This window comes from Heterocephalus glaber, unplaced genomic scaffold (genome assembly GCF_053883595.1).
Source record: "Heterocephalus glaber isolate CG9 unplaced genomic scaffold, H.glaber_assembly_v1.0 deba00001610, whole genome shotgun sequence".
Classification (NCBI taxonomy): Eukaryota; Metazoa; Chordata; class Mammalia; order Rodentia; family Bathyergidae; genus Heterocephalus; species Heterocephalus glaber.
This window is the reverse complement of record NW_028258381.1, coordinates 7,470,910-7,489,338: the sequence shown is the minus strand read 5'-3', so window position 1 is coordinate 7,489,338 and position 18,429 is coordinate 7,470,910. Positions and strand designations below refer to the sequence as shown.

Here is an 18,429-nt window from a genome sequence, read left to right as displayed (position 1 = left end):
AATACAAAAAAATTCCAAGGCAGGCAAGCAGAGGATCTGCTGAGCTGCAACATGAGTCTGCAGCTGCCAAAACTCAGGCTGTGTGAACCCTTGTAAGCTGGATGGCCTGTAAATGAGGACAGATGCAGGCCAAACGTAACGTCGAAACAGATGCAATTTCTAAATGGAAAACTAACATGTATGAGTGTCCAGAATAATGGTTTCTGTGGGATGCGGCTAGGTGGAAACAAGGGGGGGCTTTAGACCGGGGCTCTGCCGCTGCATTCCAACATCCTATTTTTTAACATCTCTATGAGAAGATTTTAAAACTTACACACTTTAAAAGTCACAGCTACCTAGACAGAAAAAGATAAAATTACTGATTTTAGATGATTACATACATGCCTAGAACTTTTCAGTACAATCAAAAAATCAGTAGTACTAAAAGATCAGTAAACTGGTAATAAAAACAATTTTCAACTGTTTTGAAAAAATTTCATTAATAAAATAGAAGCCGTAATATATATAGGAAGTAAGGAAGAAACACGCAATGTTGCCAGATGTGGTGGTGCATGCCTGTAATCCTAGCACTTGGAAGGCTGAGGCAGGAGGGCTGCCTTGAGTTTGAGGCCAGCCTAGATAACACAGCAAGACCCTGTCTCAAAAAAGCAACTTATGTAAAATCCCTGTGTGAAAACAATTATAAAGCTTTAGGCATAGAGAAGACCTATTTACATGAAGAGACCCTTCTTAGATAATATTGGAGTGTCTCCAAATAATCCTCTATTACTGACAACAGTAACAACTAGGAAGTGTAAGAAAAGGGTACTTTGTACACTGTTCTCTTTGGGCTGCAACCCGGTACCAATTTACCAAAACAATGTACCAGTGGTCTTTTAATACAGTAATTCCTCTTCTAAAAAAGTTTACTGCAGTAATAACCTGTATTTATTCAAAATATACATAAAAGGATATTCCCTGCAGCAGCAAAAAACACTGGAGATAACATAAATGACCAAAATGAAGGGAATGGATGAATAACCAAAGGCATACAGAGTACCTTAGATTCTGTATCTTAGCTGAGCAGTGGCACATCCCTGTAATTCTAGGTACCCAAGAGGCTGAGGCAGGAAGATGTAAAGTCAAGCCCAGCCTGAACAACTTAAAAGAGATTCTGTCCCAAGAGTAAAGGAATAAGGGCTAGTAATGGTAGATTGCTTACCTAGATGTACAAAGTCCTCATTTCACTACTACAAAAAAATTTAAGACCATATTTTGGAGAAATGTTTAACATACACTGACTAAACAAAAGCAAACCCACAAAACTGAAATACTGTGTGCTTTACTATTTTTCCAAAAGTGGGATTAAAAGCAACCCCAAAGGACAGAATTGCACAGGACACAGCCTGAAGGTACCTACTAGTCTGGTAATGACCCTGCAGAAACAGGCAGAAGGGAAAAGGAAGAAAGGACCTCTTCTTTCTGAATATATACATCTGAGCTATGTAAAATGTGTTTTTACAATTGAAAAGGACAAATCTACCCAGAAATTTAGAAAGGTCTACCTGATATTCCATTGGGGCAGGGGAACCCTCACCAAAAATACCAGATAACTAGCAGCCTTTGAAGATTAAGGTTAAGATCAGGATGCCAGCCTCCACATCTGAAGGACTGCCTTAGAGCTCATTCTGGTCCATTAACAACTATGTAACCTTGCACGTGGGGTGGGGGTGGGGGTGGTCACCACACTTTTAAAGGATTCATGAGGATTCCTGGCACTGTATGCAAAGCACCAGGGAAACTAGAGGTTCTCGGCTCAATGTGTAACCAGCAGCATCCATCCATTTCATTGCCACATACAACAGTACACTAAAACGAACGACAAGCAGACACCAAAATGGTTTCAAGCATTATATCTAAAATACAGTTTTTTTAACAGTATGATCACATGACTTACAAGGTATCATTTATAACAACAATCTAACACTTATAAACTGCATTTATTGTACAGAGTACTCTGAAGAAAGAAAAATATGTACAGCCATTTGTTTTCATTAATACATCTATTCTGTCCTGCAATACTGGAAAGGCGGAATGTGTCTGGCACAAAAATAACCCCTAAGAGTTACAAATTAGAAAACAACATTTTTTAAAAAGATTTTTACTTTTCTGGTAGAAATATAAAAACTGTGGTTTATGGGGAAAATTAAAATAAGTCCAATTGTATAGGTGGCTTTACCACTTCAAAGTTTTATCCCTTAAACCAACCTGTCAACAGCACTGTTTAAAATCTACATATAAATAAATGGGCAGTGCTGCCCAGATAGCAGCACAGTACGAGCAACTCACAGTAATGCTTCGGGGTGTTCTCAGTGCAGGAAAGTAACCATTCATAGCATCCCACAGTAGGATGCGGGCAGAAGAGCTGCTTGGTGATGCAACCTGCACCTGAGCATCTGTCTTCTCACACCACCACCATTAAAGGTACCAAACTGATTTGTTTAAAAAACAAAGGGGAGATGGAGGACAGGACATGACAGCCACTACGTCGTCTTCCTGAATCCCTTTAGAATAGGGTAGATGTTTTCAAATGCTTCATAAATTTCTGCTCTGACTTTAGCACCTATGAAGGCACAAAAGAACAGAGTTGAGTGTGAAATGGCATTTTTAACATAGAAAGTAAAATAATTACCCTGAAGATGCAAGCATAATCCTCTCCCTATCTAGATTACCAGATGGAGGCATTAAAACATGAATAGTAGGAACCCTTGTCACAATCCTAGTTTTGTTTCTAAAATAGTTGTCTTAAAATGACCTTTTAAATGATCAAAGCAAGGCACACGGTGACTCCAGCCTCCATCCTACAGCTCATACCTGCATACAGTCCTGTACCTCCACCAGCTCTTAAACACACCAGGCAGTGGCAAGAATGACTGACCCTTCTCCCAACTGCTGCTCCAACTGGGTTCTTCTCAGTCCTCCTTAACAGTCTCAGGACAGTGGTGCTGAGGACCCCATGCATGAGACGACTGACCCAACAGAAGACACGTCCTAGTGCTCCCCACCCCGCCCTGCTGTCACCGAGCATGCTCTAGCTGAAGGCTCCAGGGCTGCAGTCAGACTGCCCTGCTCTCTCCCTCCCACTTAGGGGCTTTGTTTCTAGGGTGGGAGAATAAGAACAATGGTAAAGGCCTTTTTTACAAGCTGTTAGCCAACTGTTCCAACACTGAAATTTCTTCTCTGCACTGACAAAATGCCACCCTCGAAACTCTTTCAAACTTCCAGTTGCTATTTCTGGTTACAACTTACCTGTTAATACAACTTTTCCAGAAACGAAAATAAGGAGAACAATTCTGGGTTTGATCATTCGGTAGATTAATCCAGGAAATAACTCTGGCTCATAACTAGAAGGAAAATGACAAAAGTTGTTTAGAAATTATGAGTTTCCCATGTTTTAAGGTACAATGAGGACCTGTGCAAGGGAAATACTGAATAAACAGGCAAACTAATCCACAGATAGAGCACAGCAATTCAGCAGACTCAGAGAATGTAGTTAGACCACGCGAGACTGACTTATCACTGACCACCTACTGGCCATTTGTCTTCCTATTAACTATGAATCTAGATTTCCTGAGATAACAGAAGAGATGTGTATTTATCTTGTTCTCTGATCCATATCCGGATTCACTCTAAACAAGTTTATTTATGTCAACTTAAAAAAACCTACTAATCATTTAATTCTAAGAGCTGATAATGACAGCTCTTGTACTGTATCTCAACTTCCTAAAACTGAAAAGTCATACCAGCTGTCAGTTTTGGCTAGGCAATTTAACCAAAGTGACACACCAGATACTAGCTTGAGAATGAATTTATCTTCCAATGACATCATCTGCCCTGTTCTCTCTATATGCGTTTAATTTGGAGAAAAATTCAGGACAGGCCTGACTGCAGTGAAAAGTTACACAAGTGTGCCAGGTACTCAGGTGCTATGTGCAATGGCCCCGGGGCAAAAGGAGTAGGGAGCTAATGTGGCCTTAACAAGAGCAGTAGATGGTGAAGCAAGCCTGTGCGATGGGCTGTCTATTGTGAGTCTGTACCAGCAAGCAGCAGACAGGAGTTGTGCAAAGAGTGATTCTGCAACTCGGTGTTGGTAGATCTGGTGTAATATTTATGAAAAGATTCCAACTAGGAAAAAAGTGATGCAAGAGGTTCTGGGTTCAATTCTTGCATTTGAAATGTATTTATTAAGCAACAAAACATATAAAAGTGGGATAGAATTCATTCTACTAAAGGGGAGTTCACTAAGCAACACAGAAGTGTAAAAAACCTGGCTAAGAAGTTAGAAGACATTACTGAGGACAGCAGGAAATTCAGTAATACAACTGTAAATATATTTGGTGATATATACTGAGTATTTTGCATGTGGTTTATCCTGAACAATGCTTAAAGAGATTACAAATGACCTGGTCCTGATTCTAGCACATTTCAGACTTACCTACTGAACTGCTGATGGGTAAGCACGAGACCCTCCAATCTTATAGGGAACTTCACATCACAGCTCCCCACCATATTCTGAATCTTGAAGTCCAAGAACTTGGCTGGAAAACCCAATTTCTGCACAACTCTGGCATATTTTCTTGCAGCTAACCTGGACTGTTCTTCACTAGGGAAAGAACAAAAGGAGTAACTTGTACTGAGTCAGCTGAAATAATTATTTAGATAACTTCTAAAAAGTCTAAGTCAGAAAACTATGGTAACAACATGTAAACAGTCATTATCCAAAAAGAGAAAAAAACCAACACATTAACAACTTTATTATATTATAAAGTACTCCTGTGTCCTTGACAAAAAAATCACAGGCCTACCAAACAGCCAAATTACTGAGGCCTGAGTTTCAGGGACAGGAACCAGTCATTGCCACCAGCATTATCACTACATCTGGGCCACAACATTCTACATGGAGATGAAAACTAACATGCTTCATCTCAACAGATTACTGAAAAATCCACATATTAACTATCCCCATATATATTAACTCTCGCTTTATCCACTCATGACACCATTTTTGGATACAACTGTGACTCAGCAGCATTGAGCTTCTGTGAGAAAGCAGAATACAAACAGCAATGCCACAAACAAAAGACTCCCAAGTGCAGGGATTAGGAATGATGAAATTAAACCCATGACGTGCTGCTTTATTTTTTTTCCAGGAAAACAAATTTTTGGTTTCTGGTCTTCATCAAAAAATCACCCAGCCAGGGATTTAGCTCAGTGGTTCCGCTGCCTGCCTCGTAAGCGTGAGGTCCACAGTTCGATCCCCAGTACCAAACAAACACTTAGGAGAAAAATATTTGGGCCGGGGATTTAGCTCAGTGGTTCCGGCACCAAAGTTCGATCCCCAGTACCAAAAAAAAAAAACACCTAGGAGAAAAATATTTGGGCCAGGGATTTCAGTGGTTCTGGCACCCGAGTTCAATCCCCGGTAGCAAAATAAAAAGCCACCCAACTAGATATACAATATTGACTTATTAGCAGATGCCCTGGGACAAACAGGACTAAACACTATATGGAAAAGTCTGTCTTAGGAAAAAGAAGAAACATTTCTGGTGTTCCATTCATGGAAAAACAACTCTAAATGAAGTTATCACTGCATGCTGGAGCCAAGAAGAGTGGAAGCTGCAGACAGATCCATATCCTGCCTTCTCAAAAAACTCAGAGACCAGGAAATAGAATGGCCTTCTCTTCATTAAAAGACAATTTGAAAGTTCAGAATAAGCTAAAACATTCATAGGTGTCTACGTGTTGACACCTGCAAGTATGTTTGAATCATCTATTTCCAAAGTCAATTCATTTGTTTAAACTTTATGAAGCTAATGTCACTATTTTTCCCATTTTTAGAAGTTTTTGACTTACACTAAAGGTATGAACTTTGTTTAAGAAGGTTTGGAACAGTTTGGGACCCTGAACACCAACGTGCTCCAAACAGGAGAATACAAACAGTGACCTTTCATGACGGGTGTGCGTTCTTTAAGATATACAGAATTCATACAATTAAAATTTGTTCCAATGAAGGGCAGCTTGTATTTGTGGTCAATACACATGGTACTGCCACACTGCCAGATTCAACATGTCTGCAATGCTCTACACCATCAGCTTTGTGAAGTTTTGTGATCTTGATCAGTATTTTTAATGAAATTTTTTACATAAAAAACTTCTCTACATACAAGAATCTTTACTAGGTTTTGATGCTATATTAAATAACATACACATAAAATGCATCTGAATTGTATAGAAAATAAGCACAGTAACATGTTGAAAACTCATGCTTGATTTTAAGATGAAAAGAAAATGAAACCAATGCTTCCTAGAATCAAGCATTCTAATAGTAACCTTTGAAGTGCTAGCCTGAAAATCTAGAAACTGTAATCTATCACCTTTTCTTTCATAATATACAGACCAGGAGAATGAATTCCTTAAGGCTACCTCTTGGCTCCCGTGCACACCATTTTTCCAGAACTGAAAATCAGCGCCGTGGTTCGTGGCTCTCTTATTCTCATGATCACAGCAGCAAACCGCTAAAATGGTCAAAGAGAAGCATTAGTGAGGTCATCCAAACTGCTGAACTTTGTCTGAAGAACTAGAAAATGACAAAGATCATGACACCTAATGTGAAAGACCTAATTTATAGACATCAAAATATCTGTCCTCACTCCAAGATTTTCTTATACCACTTGTAACAAGAAGTAGAACAAATTACCTACTGTGACTATTAAGTTATCCTAAGATCTGTATTCTTTTACATATGCATCCCACCATGAGAAGATGAAGAATGTTTGGAAAACTTGCTTTCTGTAATGTAGGTGCTGTTTTAGGGGAGAGGGGGTGCTGTGAATTGAATCCAGGCCCTTGTGCATGCTAGCCAAATGCTATATCCACTCACATACATCCTCAGCCCAGTACATCCTCAATATAAAATATTTTAAAATATTTTATTGGTCAGATAATTACTAGCACTATATTAAAGATTACAAAATTATGCATTCAACTAAAGAAAGATTGTGACAGACCAAGACTACTCTTGCAGTGCTCCATGTGAAAGTCTTACTAAGAGGCTAACGGTGGCTCCAGACCCTTAACCGTCTGAGACCTCAGACAAAAATTAAAAGATCTTTGGATATCTAGACAATTTAAGATGTAGACAAAACAGTATTCATTAAAAATTTTTTACTTAATCTCTGCTCTCATTTTTATGTTTTATAACAATTAAAGATAAATAATAAACTTGTTATCCAGCTTTTCCAACCATTCCATACAAAAACCTCAGTTAACACATTATTAAAATCCTAAAATGATAACATCAAAAATTATAGAAGGCTGGGGATTTAGCTCAGTGGTTCTGCCGCCTGCCTTGCAAGCACAAGGACCCGAGTTCAATCACCGGTATAAAAAAAAAAAAATTATAGAAGAATGTGGATTTCAATGGTTTCTATTAACATTTCTACCCTAGCTAAGAGTTACAAAACTGTTTTGAACCAGACCATGGCTCAAAAAGTCAATGAAGGGCTGGGGCTGTAACTTAAGTCATGCAGTACTTATCCACATATATGAGGCTCTGAGTTCAGTTCCCAGTAACACAGACACGCACACAAGCAAAACAACTTGAGCTTTAAAAGCCTCACAAATTCATGGCTAAGAGAGGCCTAGATAAAAGCTCTGTCCACAACTATTTGCCCCCCAGCCAGACAAGAGTTTGCATAGCAAATGATTTATTTTTTAATGTGTAGATAAATATTTCAGAGACAGAGAAAAAAGTAGAACCAATCAGCTGAGAAAGTTGTTAGCTGCAAGTAACAACTTGATTCTTGGCACTTACTCTCCTGGTTCACATAAGCCAACTAAAATACAGCACAGAACATAAAGGAGGCTCTACGTATCCTATGTTTAAGACTTCTTGTTCTTTTCTCTTCCTCCATTGTCTAATAGCGATGCTTAAATGATGCTATTCGGCAAATAATGAAATTAAAGGAGAAAGCACAAAGCTGTTGTGGTTAGCCTGAACTGACTGTTTAATGAAAAGAACTGAGGTGCACTGGTGAAGGAAATAAGAGTTAGCCTGGCAGAACTAAGGAAACCAACACTGACAGACACAAACAGCTCACAGCTAAGTCCTTGAGGCTTTTGTAGAATCCACACATAACTGAATTGTGTTCTTCGGTGACCTAGCTAGCTGCACAAGGGCAGAGGAGCTGGCTTGGCCTCTTACTGGCTGCCAGCTATCAGTAGCTTACCCAAGGAATACAAAACAAAGACTGTATTTTAGAAACTGTCCCAAGTTGTTCCTCCTACACTCTTTTTCTTATATAAAACTTACTTTCCTTTGTTAGAGGAAACCAGTTGGATGCTAGTTTCCCTGGTAGAGGTGGCAGGCACCTGATACTCTGATGGATGCTCCCCATTTTGGAGAGCTACTTCTTTAGCATCAGCATCTCAGCCCTGTTATCTCCTTCAGACCTAGGTGTCCAGGCTGGCTCTGTCTGGATCTCTAAGAATGTCTATCCTTTTTTGGTTTTTGAGACAATGTCTCACTATGTATTTCACCCTTGCCTTGAACTCACTGTGTAGCCTAGGCTGGCCTCAAATTTACAGTGACCCTCTTACTTCAGCCTCCCAAGTGCTCGGATTATAAGCATGTGCCCCCGTGGCCGGCTTGTCCATCATTTTTTAATGCAAATGTTTACTTAAGTAAAAACATCTTTTCTACTGGAACAGTCACAAAAGCCTTTGACATATACTCAGGCTGATATCTTAAAAGCAAAAAACTTAGGGAGCTTTCTGGCCACTAATATTTTTACTAGAAAGTATATAAAAGTTATACAAAGGTAGAAAAATACAGTGAAACCTCATCCTTATTATACAACTTTAACAATTACTAACTTTTTTTTTTTGGTACTGGGGATCGAACTCAGGACCTCATGCTTGCCAGGCAGGCACTGTGCCTCTGGGCTAAATCCCCAGGCCAACAATTACTAACTTTTGACTACTCCTGTTTCACCTGTATGCTCTCTTCCCAACTCTCACAAGATTACTAAAGATCACACATCAGCCGGGCTTGGTGGCAAAGGCCTGTAATCAGGATCATGAGTCTCAAGCCAGCCTGGGCTACATAGCAAGAACCTGTCTTAAAAAAACAAAAACTAAATACAACAACAAAAGAATGCCACCACACCCTGTGTCATTCTTGCCCATGTGGTTCAGAACATTAAAGGTACCATATCCTCTTCTCTAGCTTTAGAGGTCCCCATTACAGTGAAAGTGTACACAAACTGAGTTTACCTCATAAACTGCTGAATCCCAAGGGACTCGAACATGACACATACTCAATAAAATTCAAGTTGAATTGACTTACTATATTTACTAAATATTCAAGATATAAACCATACAAATTTTACCCTGCATCCTTATTTTACTGTTGTCAAAAACTTAAGCACAGCACAAACTTTCTGACGTAGGAAATACTATAAAAAGATTCCTGTTTTACCAGATAGTTTAGTTTAAAGTACATGAAAACAAGGGCCGAGGATTTAGCTCAGTGGCATCATGCCTGCCTCACAACCACGGGGTCCCGAGTTCAATCCCCAGTGGGTGGGGGTGGAGGGGTTTACATGAAAATAGCTCTGACCTTGGGATTATATTCAGCATTTCGGGCACGAAGTGCAATGGTCTTTAGGTCAAGTTTACAACCGAGGTTCACTGTGGATACAATATTTCTGTAAGAAATTTGAATAGAAGACATGGTTATTTGAATTGCAGCATTTAACCTTTACACATTGGGTATTAAATGATGACTCAGGAATCTGATTCTTTTACTAGCATTTTTGAAGGAGACTGATGACAGTATGTCTTACTGTAACAAATATAAACATTCTCTATTTTCATCACACCTTGTACATAGATGATAGCTGTAGCTCACTGTTGTTTCTATTCTATTGCTTGTACTGTAAGAAAGTACTCAGGGCCGGGGATTTAGATCAGTGGTTCTGGCGCCTGCCTCACAAGCACAAGGTCCTGAGTTCGATCCTCAGTACCAAAAACAAAAAAGAAAGCAGTACTCATGAAAATCTGATGGTTCATAATCTTGTTGAGAACAGTGATCTTCCCAGGTGTGGTGGCACATGCTTGGAATTCCAGCACTCAGGAGGCTGAAGGTGGGAGGATTACTGTGGGTTCAAAACCAGCTTGGACTACATAATAAGTTCAAGACCAACCTGAATCTCATAGTAAGACTGTTTCAAAAACAACAAAAAAGACAACAGCAGTCTCCTTTGATATATAATTAAACAGACAGTAGGTTATGTTTTCACTTCCACAACATCTGTTTTCTTCCTGCACTTTGTTTTTTTCTAGAGACAAGGTCTCACTATGCAGGTCAGGCTGGTCTCAAACTCACAGCAATCCTCCTGCCTCAGCCTCCCAAGTGCTGGGATTACAGGTGTGCATCACCAGCCCCAGCTTCCTACACCTTTGTATACACACACACCTCACACCTCCAATCAGCTTTTCACCACCTATGAACATATCTGTATCAATTCACAAACTTAATCATGTAATTAGTAAATGCACTCATCTATTTTCATTACTTAAATATTTACCTCAATTCTTAATAAGTCTACAAGATTTTAGGCCCAATGAATTCCCACTTAACATGGCTCTTATTAGATAAGCAAAACTCAGTAATGTGGCTGACTTCAAAAACAAGTATTTGTCCCAAACTGGTTATAATTTATGATTTAAACCAAAATGCAAATTTGAATTCCCATGGGAATCAAATAAGCATGCAAGACAGCTGAGAGCAATGGAGGCAAAGATAACCTAACAAAATTTCTCTTTCTAAAATCATTAAAATTACTTTTTCAAAAGAATTGTGTGGGGTCAAACAAAACTGGAGGCAAGATCGAGGTCTCTGGGTAATGGTCAGGATCCATCATAAATGACACCTATGTAAGTACAGGATGATTAACCTACAAATGGGAAACACATCTACAGGGAAAGAAAAGGGGGCAGCTGTAACGTCATGACTGTAAACCCTTTAATTTAGCCTAAGCTTCCAGAAAGTAAAAGCTATGTACTTCTCACTGACTGATATCCAGCCATATCTGCCTGTTTTTCAGGAAAAAAAATCTCTACTACCACCATTAAATATAGAACTTAATTCATTCAGATAAAAAACTCATTTAAGCCAAGAACTATCATCGTTACCTTGTGAGGACACAGATCTTCAAAGATCTGGAGCAACTCTCTTAGTAAATACCAAGAAAAACAAGGACCACTGTGACTTGTGCTAGTAATTATGACAAACATGAGGCTGGGGCAGCAAATCTGCTGCAGGGGAATGTCTAACACAATAAAATCTAGCTTCAGTTTTATTGACACAAGTACATCAAACCAAGCAACCTTGTTCCTGAAAACATTAGGACAGCCATTCACAAGGGCACGGCTCACAAAATAGCTGTGGTTCCCTCTGTCAAGACACAGGGTCACCATGGTTCCACTCCCTCAGGCACAGAATATAACACACTGAAAAGGACCTCTCCAGGGCAGGAGCACACACATACATCAAGAGCTCACTGCAGAACACACACACATCAAGTACTCACTGTAGCTGCGGCACAATCCCAGAGCTCTCCGAGGCTGGTGTAGCTGGAGTGATGGGGGTCATGGGGGTCATGGGGGAGGGATACAGGGGAGTGGTACCCGGCAAGGGTGCAGTTGTAAGAGTCTGTGAATGGAAGAGTTGTGGGGTCTGGCCTGAGGCCCCCTGAGTTGCTTGCTGGGGTGCTGACTGCTGCACGGTTGCTGCTGCAGCTGCCACTGTCTGCTGCTGCTGCTGCTGCTGTTGCTGCTGCTGCTGCTGTTGCTGCTGCTGCCTCTGCTGCTCTTCCAAAATAGACAGGCTGTTGGTGTTCTGAACAGGCTGCGGGGTCAGTCCCGTGCCATAAGGCATCATTGGACTGAAGATGGGGATTCCAGGGGTCATGGCACCCTGTGGAAAGCAAAGGAAATGGTGAGGCAGGCCACTGGCATTGAGGGTTTGTGGGCCTTGTCTGGTGGAACCACAGATAAAATGTGTAAAGGCAGATGCTTTCTGAGTTCAGTGGGTAACTTAACTTTTTATTAGGCAAAAGCTTGCTATTCTTAAAACACAGAGCTGTCTTTTTAATACTGAACACAGCAGATGAGAGCTTGGGATTTGGAATCCACTGCTATTTATTACATGTGAGAACGTGGGAGAGGAAGTTGCCTAACCTTTCAAGTATATCTAGGGGATAATAACGGACTATGATTACAAATAAAAGGAGATAACTGAGTGACCACTATGCTCTATTTATGTACCTGGATGGTCAACTATGCGCTCAGCCTGGAGATACCTACCCAAAATGTTAAACAGAAAAACAGGCACATAGAAAACAATGAATTGTTATTCAGTCAACCATGATGATGACAATTATATTATTCAAAATGCTGATCACTTCTGTTCCCAAAGCATAAATCTACAATAGTACTACTCTGCTTTTCGATCGTGCGTCCAAGCTTTCCCAGACTCTGTTACACTTGCTAATTTATCTAGGTCTAACAGCAGTCCTTTGGGAAAGGAGAACAGAACTGTCCTTCCCGTGTAAAGATAAGAAACTGATGCCTAGAGAGGGCATACATCATGCCAAGAGCACAGATCTCACAAGCAGTGAGCTAGGGTCACGAGTGTCCTCAGACCCAGGCCAGTGCCTCCCTTACACCAAAATCAGTGGAGCCCAGAGTCTGCAGGGGTTGCAGAGGCTTTGTGGATCTCTTACAAAGTGAGATAAAAAATACAGTGAGTCCTGCTGCCAGAAAGGCAGGCCTGTAAGAAACATCACAGGGAGTCCTCGTCCACCTCATTCACAAGACCAGGCACAGTGACCTCTGGCTCCCTGCCCCCAAAGTCAAAATAACCATGAAACGCAAACATTTTGAATTAATTCAGGACATCAAAGTCACAACAGTGCAACTGAAGACACCAATGAAAGAGGACTTTAAGAACTGCTTCAGAAAGTGGCAAGATAGGGTGGGTGTTAGAAGGTGGGGTATTCTGAAGGGGCTTGATGGCAATGTCTCTTACTGTAATAACTTTTAAAATTTAAACACCACGGTTTCCAATCACATCTTGTATTATGTGCAACAGTACGTATGTATTTTGTGTGGAGGGGCCCCAGTTTTCATTAGATTCTCAAATACATGGAAGATCCCAAAAAGAGCCATGATTCTTTCACCAATTTATCTGGCAGAAAGCACAAGGTAAACATAACTAATATTTATGTTGTTTTAACAACACAGTGGCAGGCAGAATACAAAAGAAGGGCAAATCTATACTGTGGCTGTTAATAGTCTGGGTATTAAGTTCTATTGTAACTATCATTTATTTCTATAAAAATACTTGTGAGGAAAAAAATAAGTTACATCACTTTAAAATACTAAGTTTTTTAAAGGTCAGCCTTGCTTTCAATCACATGTAAAACTTAATTTGAAACAGCTCACAGACATAACTAAAACTAAAACTACAGTATAAGGAGAAAAATCCTTATGACTTTGGGAAGACAAGAATTTCTTAGACACAGAATATCCTCGAAAAAAAACTAATAAATTGGACTTCAGAAAAAAATTAAGACCTTCTAGGCAAGCCACAAACTGAGACAAAAACATCCATATTATGTACATGTGAGAAAGGAATAGAAGACATACAGAATACATAAAGCGCTCTTAGAACTCAAGAGAAAATGAGCAAATAGATCAAAACATGGCAAAAGATGTGAAGGACATTTTATAAATGAAGATATATAGCCAATAAAGCATTTGACAAGACCCTCGGGATCATTAGTCATTAAGGAAATAGAAATTATAACCGCAATGAACCAGATGTGTTGGTGCATGCCTGTAATCCCAGCTATTCAGGAGGCTGAGGCAGCAGGACTCCCAAGTTCAAGGCCAGCACATGAGTAACTGACCTAGACTGTGCTTCAAAATAAAAAATAAAGAGTTGAGGATGTAACTCAGTGGTACAGCATCCCAGGGTCCCATCCCTGCACTACAAATACACATATACATGCACAATCAAATACTATTAAGCAACCACTAGAATGGCACAAAGCAAAAAGCAAACAAACAAACGAAAAACCTCTATAGCCCAAAGTGCTGGTGAGGAAGAACAGCAACTAGAATTCTTTCTGCTGCTAGTAAACTGCAAAACGGTAAAGACACTTTAGCAAATGGTCTGATGGATTTGTTAAAGAGCTAAATATACTCTCGCACATGACCCAGCAATCACACTGCTAAATATTTACCCAAGACAAATAAAAACACAGCACTCACAAATATTTGTGATACTTTATTCATAATAGCCCCCAAACTAGAAACAACTCAAATGTCAGAGACTAGAGAATGAGGGAATTGTGGTAAGCCATACAAAGGAGTACTACTTGGGAATAAAAAGGTATTATTTACTGATACAGAAAATGTTATACTGGCAACCAACCAAAGTACATATTGTGTGTGACTTCATTTATGTGAAAATCTAGATAGGCAAAATTAATCTTTGGCATTGAAAAGCAGATTTAGTAGTCACAGCCAGGAGATAACTGCAAAGAGCAAGAAGGGACTTTTTAGAGTAAATGAAATGGTCTACAACTCACAGAGGTACATACAGTTATCAAAAGGTACACTTAAAATGATGCATTTATTGTATATAAATTATACCTCAATAGAGGTTACTTAAATATTTTTTTAAAAAAGATCTGTGACTTAGAACTTTTAATATAAAAAGGAAAAGATACAATTAGAAAATAATTAGGTGAGGGTAACTTTCAAAGTCAGTCAAAAACCTTTAGAATCACTTGGAACTTTCTCCTAAGTATTTGTCACAAAACTGTCTTATAGACAAATACATTTTAACTTCCAAACAAATGGCCCAAATAAAACACTGTGCCCAAAGACTAAAAGAACTAGTCACAAAATAAGGAGCCTAAAAAAAATACAGATCCACTTTCAATCACAGCTGGGTAAATGCCCCCCTGCCTTTGTGCTGTCTACCCACCCTATACCCGCCTGCTATATTACCTGGGGAGAGGCCAAGCCCTGAGCATAAGGTGGGAGGCTGTTGTTCTGATCCATGATGCTCACTTTCTTCAGCACTCAATCTTTTCCTAGAGCATCCCCAGCACACTCTTCATAGAAACTTCCTCAATTCTCTGGATTATCTTCACACACCAAGAATGAGTGATGGTGCTTAGAAAAAAAAATGTGAAGGTTAATTAAGGTAAGACACAGTTAGCCTGTATAGTCTTATGTGGGTAAACAAAACAAATTAAGAAAAACAATGAGGCTATTGTGGAATTTTTTTTTTTGTATTATAATCCCAAAGTCCATTCCCTTCTTTCATGTTTCCTGTGATGATGTTCAAAATTACCCAAAGGTGTCATAACAAGTGTTAAAAACTTTTGGGGAAAAGCATTTAGAGAAAACTAATTCTTAAGCATACTGTACTATCACAGTAGAACATAAGTACTGTATGTATATCCAGCACTGTTAGGCCAAGTTCAGGTTTTTAAAACATTCCACTCAATTTTATACCCTCCACGATCTCTTAGGCATAAAGTTCAATAAATACAGAACTGGACCCAATATACCTTAATGTGATCATTTATTGAGCTCCTACTTTAATAAAAAGGCTGTGAAAGTATGCAGATACAGTAATAACTAAAACATTTTAATAAAGGTAATAAGATTACTCCATAGAACACATTAATGCAAACCATGCCTATATCTGCTTTGCATAAATCATCATCTCTTATTGCCTGTGCATCTGAAATTATTTTCCAATAATGACTGCTAAAAAACTGTGGGGGGGCGTTTCTAGGAATGGGACCTATGGCCTGAAAATGCTAAGCAAGCACTGTACCCCAAAGCTACACACCTGGCCCTTAAAAGACCTCTTTTTTCTGTATTATCAGTTCTGTTCAGGTAGACCCGTAACTTGTTCAAGGATGCTGTGAGAATTGATAGACTCTTGACCGAGTTGACTGATTGTGTAACATAATAAGTATAGGCCAAATATTGGTATTATCATTATTAAATTTCAGTTCAAACATTTATTATCACCTAATAAAATATTCTCAAATAGAACTTACAGGTCTAAAAGTTACAGGTTATAGTCCAAAGACCCACATTCCATTTCCTGGTACAGAGGAGGTATTCGGACATTTGCTGAATCGATGAAAGAATGTGACAATCACTTGGAAAAGCCAAAGGACTCCAAAGACTATCTATACTACAAACTCATCACTGAGAAAGAGACCAAAGAAAGAACGAAAGCTCTGCTTTTGAAAATAAATGTACCAAAGGTATAAGAAAAATTACACTTTTTTTGGACATTGTTATAACAGAAGTGCTGCATATATAAAGATGAAAATACACTCCCTGAATCAAATAGTTCAACACAAAGTTATGGAAATGCCATGCACAGTGGTGCACAACTGTAATCCCAGCGCTTGGGAGGCTGAGTCCGGAGGATCACTGTGAGTTCGAGGCCAGCCTGGGCCACGTAGTGAGTTTACACCCAGCCTAAACTACATAGCTAGGAGACCTTATCTCAAAAAAAAAAAAAAGGCGTTTTAGTTGCTATTACAGAAGGCAGTAAGATCAGTCACAGGATTCTGAAGTGCAGCGTGAGTGGATGTACTCTGACAAGCTGCGTAGGTAAACTGGAGAGGAGAAAAAGGGGTTGACAGTTCGGTTTAAGGAGTAATTGCTACGATTGAGCCAAGATATACAAGGGCAGAATTTAAGGCCCTAAATATCACCAGAGATTTATCCACAACCTCTGGTGATCCCGACCACTTTTTGTAAACTTAAAGTCTACAGAAAAACTGGTTGGTAACATAAGGTAGGATGACTTTGGGTAGGCTATTCAGAGCTCATCTTTCATTCCCAGCAATGACATACCATCATTTCTCACCGGTAACACACACACGCACGGTCGTTACTGCACTAACTTATCCTTTGAAAAAAAAACAAAAAACGTTTGCAGAGTTTTCATCTTTTGGAAACTGAAGAATCAAACTGGAGACTTTTGGAAGGCAATCAAATTAATTCTGCATAGCCTTCTAGTGGCTCAATAATCTTTTCCCAGAAGAGCCCGTCTAGAGTTTTGGCATACCACGCTGTCCTGAGCGTAGAGATGCAGACCTTGCAAATAAAGTAGTGCGTGTGCGTGTGTTTATTTTAAGCTAAACTGTGCTCGAAGTCAAGTATCAAGTACTTATACTTATTAAGTATTTATAAGTATACTTATACTTATACCTATAAATACCTATTTATTTATAATAAATCCAAGCCAGCTAGTAGCAAAGCGGGCAGCCACAGGCTTGGGTTAAACCTGCCTTCCAACAAGGACCAAAGGGAAGCAGGACAGGGCAGATTTGGGGTCTTCGATGTACAGACTGTCCAGTGCCGGCTCGTCCTAGTACCCTGACTCGAGAGACGGAAACCACAGCACAGAAGGCATCCGGCTGGAGTCGCAGGCCAGCGGCAGATACAGGCCCGAGGGGCGGCGGCGCCAGCGGGAGGAACGCTCCTGGCAGGCCTGGGCCGTCCATTCCTCTCTCCTCCCTGCCTTCGCCGCCTGGCCTCGCTGCGGTGGTCGCCTTTGCCCAAGGCCTCAGAAACAAAAAAAGGTTAAAAAGGCCGTTACCTGGAATCACTGCGGAGATGACGACGAGCCCGCGGAAACGAAATTAAACCACAGGTGGCACAGGCGCCCGCCACGGCGACCCTTGCCGACCCCACTGAACTCCCGGCGCGCGTTGATAACGTCACTTCCGCCAGTCCCAACCTCGGCTTCGGCAGGATGAGCTCACTAACCCGCACTGAGGGAACTTGCGGATTCCGGTTCTTCCGGTGTTTCCAGGGCCTTGGGTGTAAAGGAAATGGGAGGCCGCGAGACTATAACAGTTCCAGGGCTGGCTGCCGCGCCGCAGCCTTTTCTGATTGGTCCTTCCGGGACGGGGGAAGATAACGTATTTTAAAGTTTGAGTTTTGTTTTGGTTTTTGACCAACTGGCGATGTTAACTTTTGCGAGCATGTATTCCTTATGGTGCTCGCAATGAATGTTAGCTAATCAAACTTGCTAAATAAGGGAAAACAAAACTGGATGGCTTGTACTTACAAAATCATTTATATTTTAATTCCTCTACTACCGTCTCGCGCACTTTTTTCCTGTCAAGAGACAGCTGTAGCTGTTTCATAAATAGTCCGGCTTACCTTGATTTCTGTCGCCTATGGCTTATTTAGGTGTGTTCATATATTGTGTTACTTATTAGTTTCCTTTGTATTTTGTATTATCAGTAACTTTCTGGGTTCATTAAG

At 40.1% G+C, this 18,429-nt stretch overlaps 1 protein-coding gene across 1 annotated transcript; it reads right to left on the bottom strand.

Moving 5' to 3' along the window:
- Positions 1-1,877: 1,877 nt before the first annotated feature.
- Positions 1,878-17,889, bottom strand: Tbp (TATA-box binding protein). Its single transcript, XM_004868859.4, has 8 exons — positions 17,756-17,889; positions 15,124-15,291; positions 11,634-12,019; positions 9,659-9,746; positions 6,463-6,554; positions 4,475-4,642; positions 3,289-3,383; positions 1,878-2,602 (listed from the first exon to the last, which is right to left on the bottom strand). The coding sequence occupies exons 2-8, from the start codon at positions 15,175-15,177 to the stop codon at positions 2,523-2,525; spliced, it is 963 nt and encodes a 320-aa protein (XP_004868916.1). The 5' UTR covers positions 15,178-15,291; positions 17,756-17,889; the 3' UTR covers positions 1,878-2,522.
- Between the last annotated feature and the right edge of the window lie 540 nt (positions 17,890-18,429).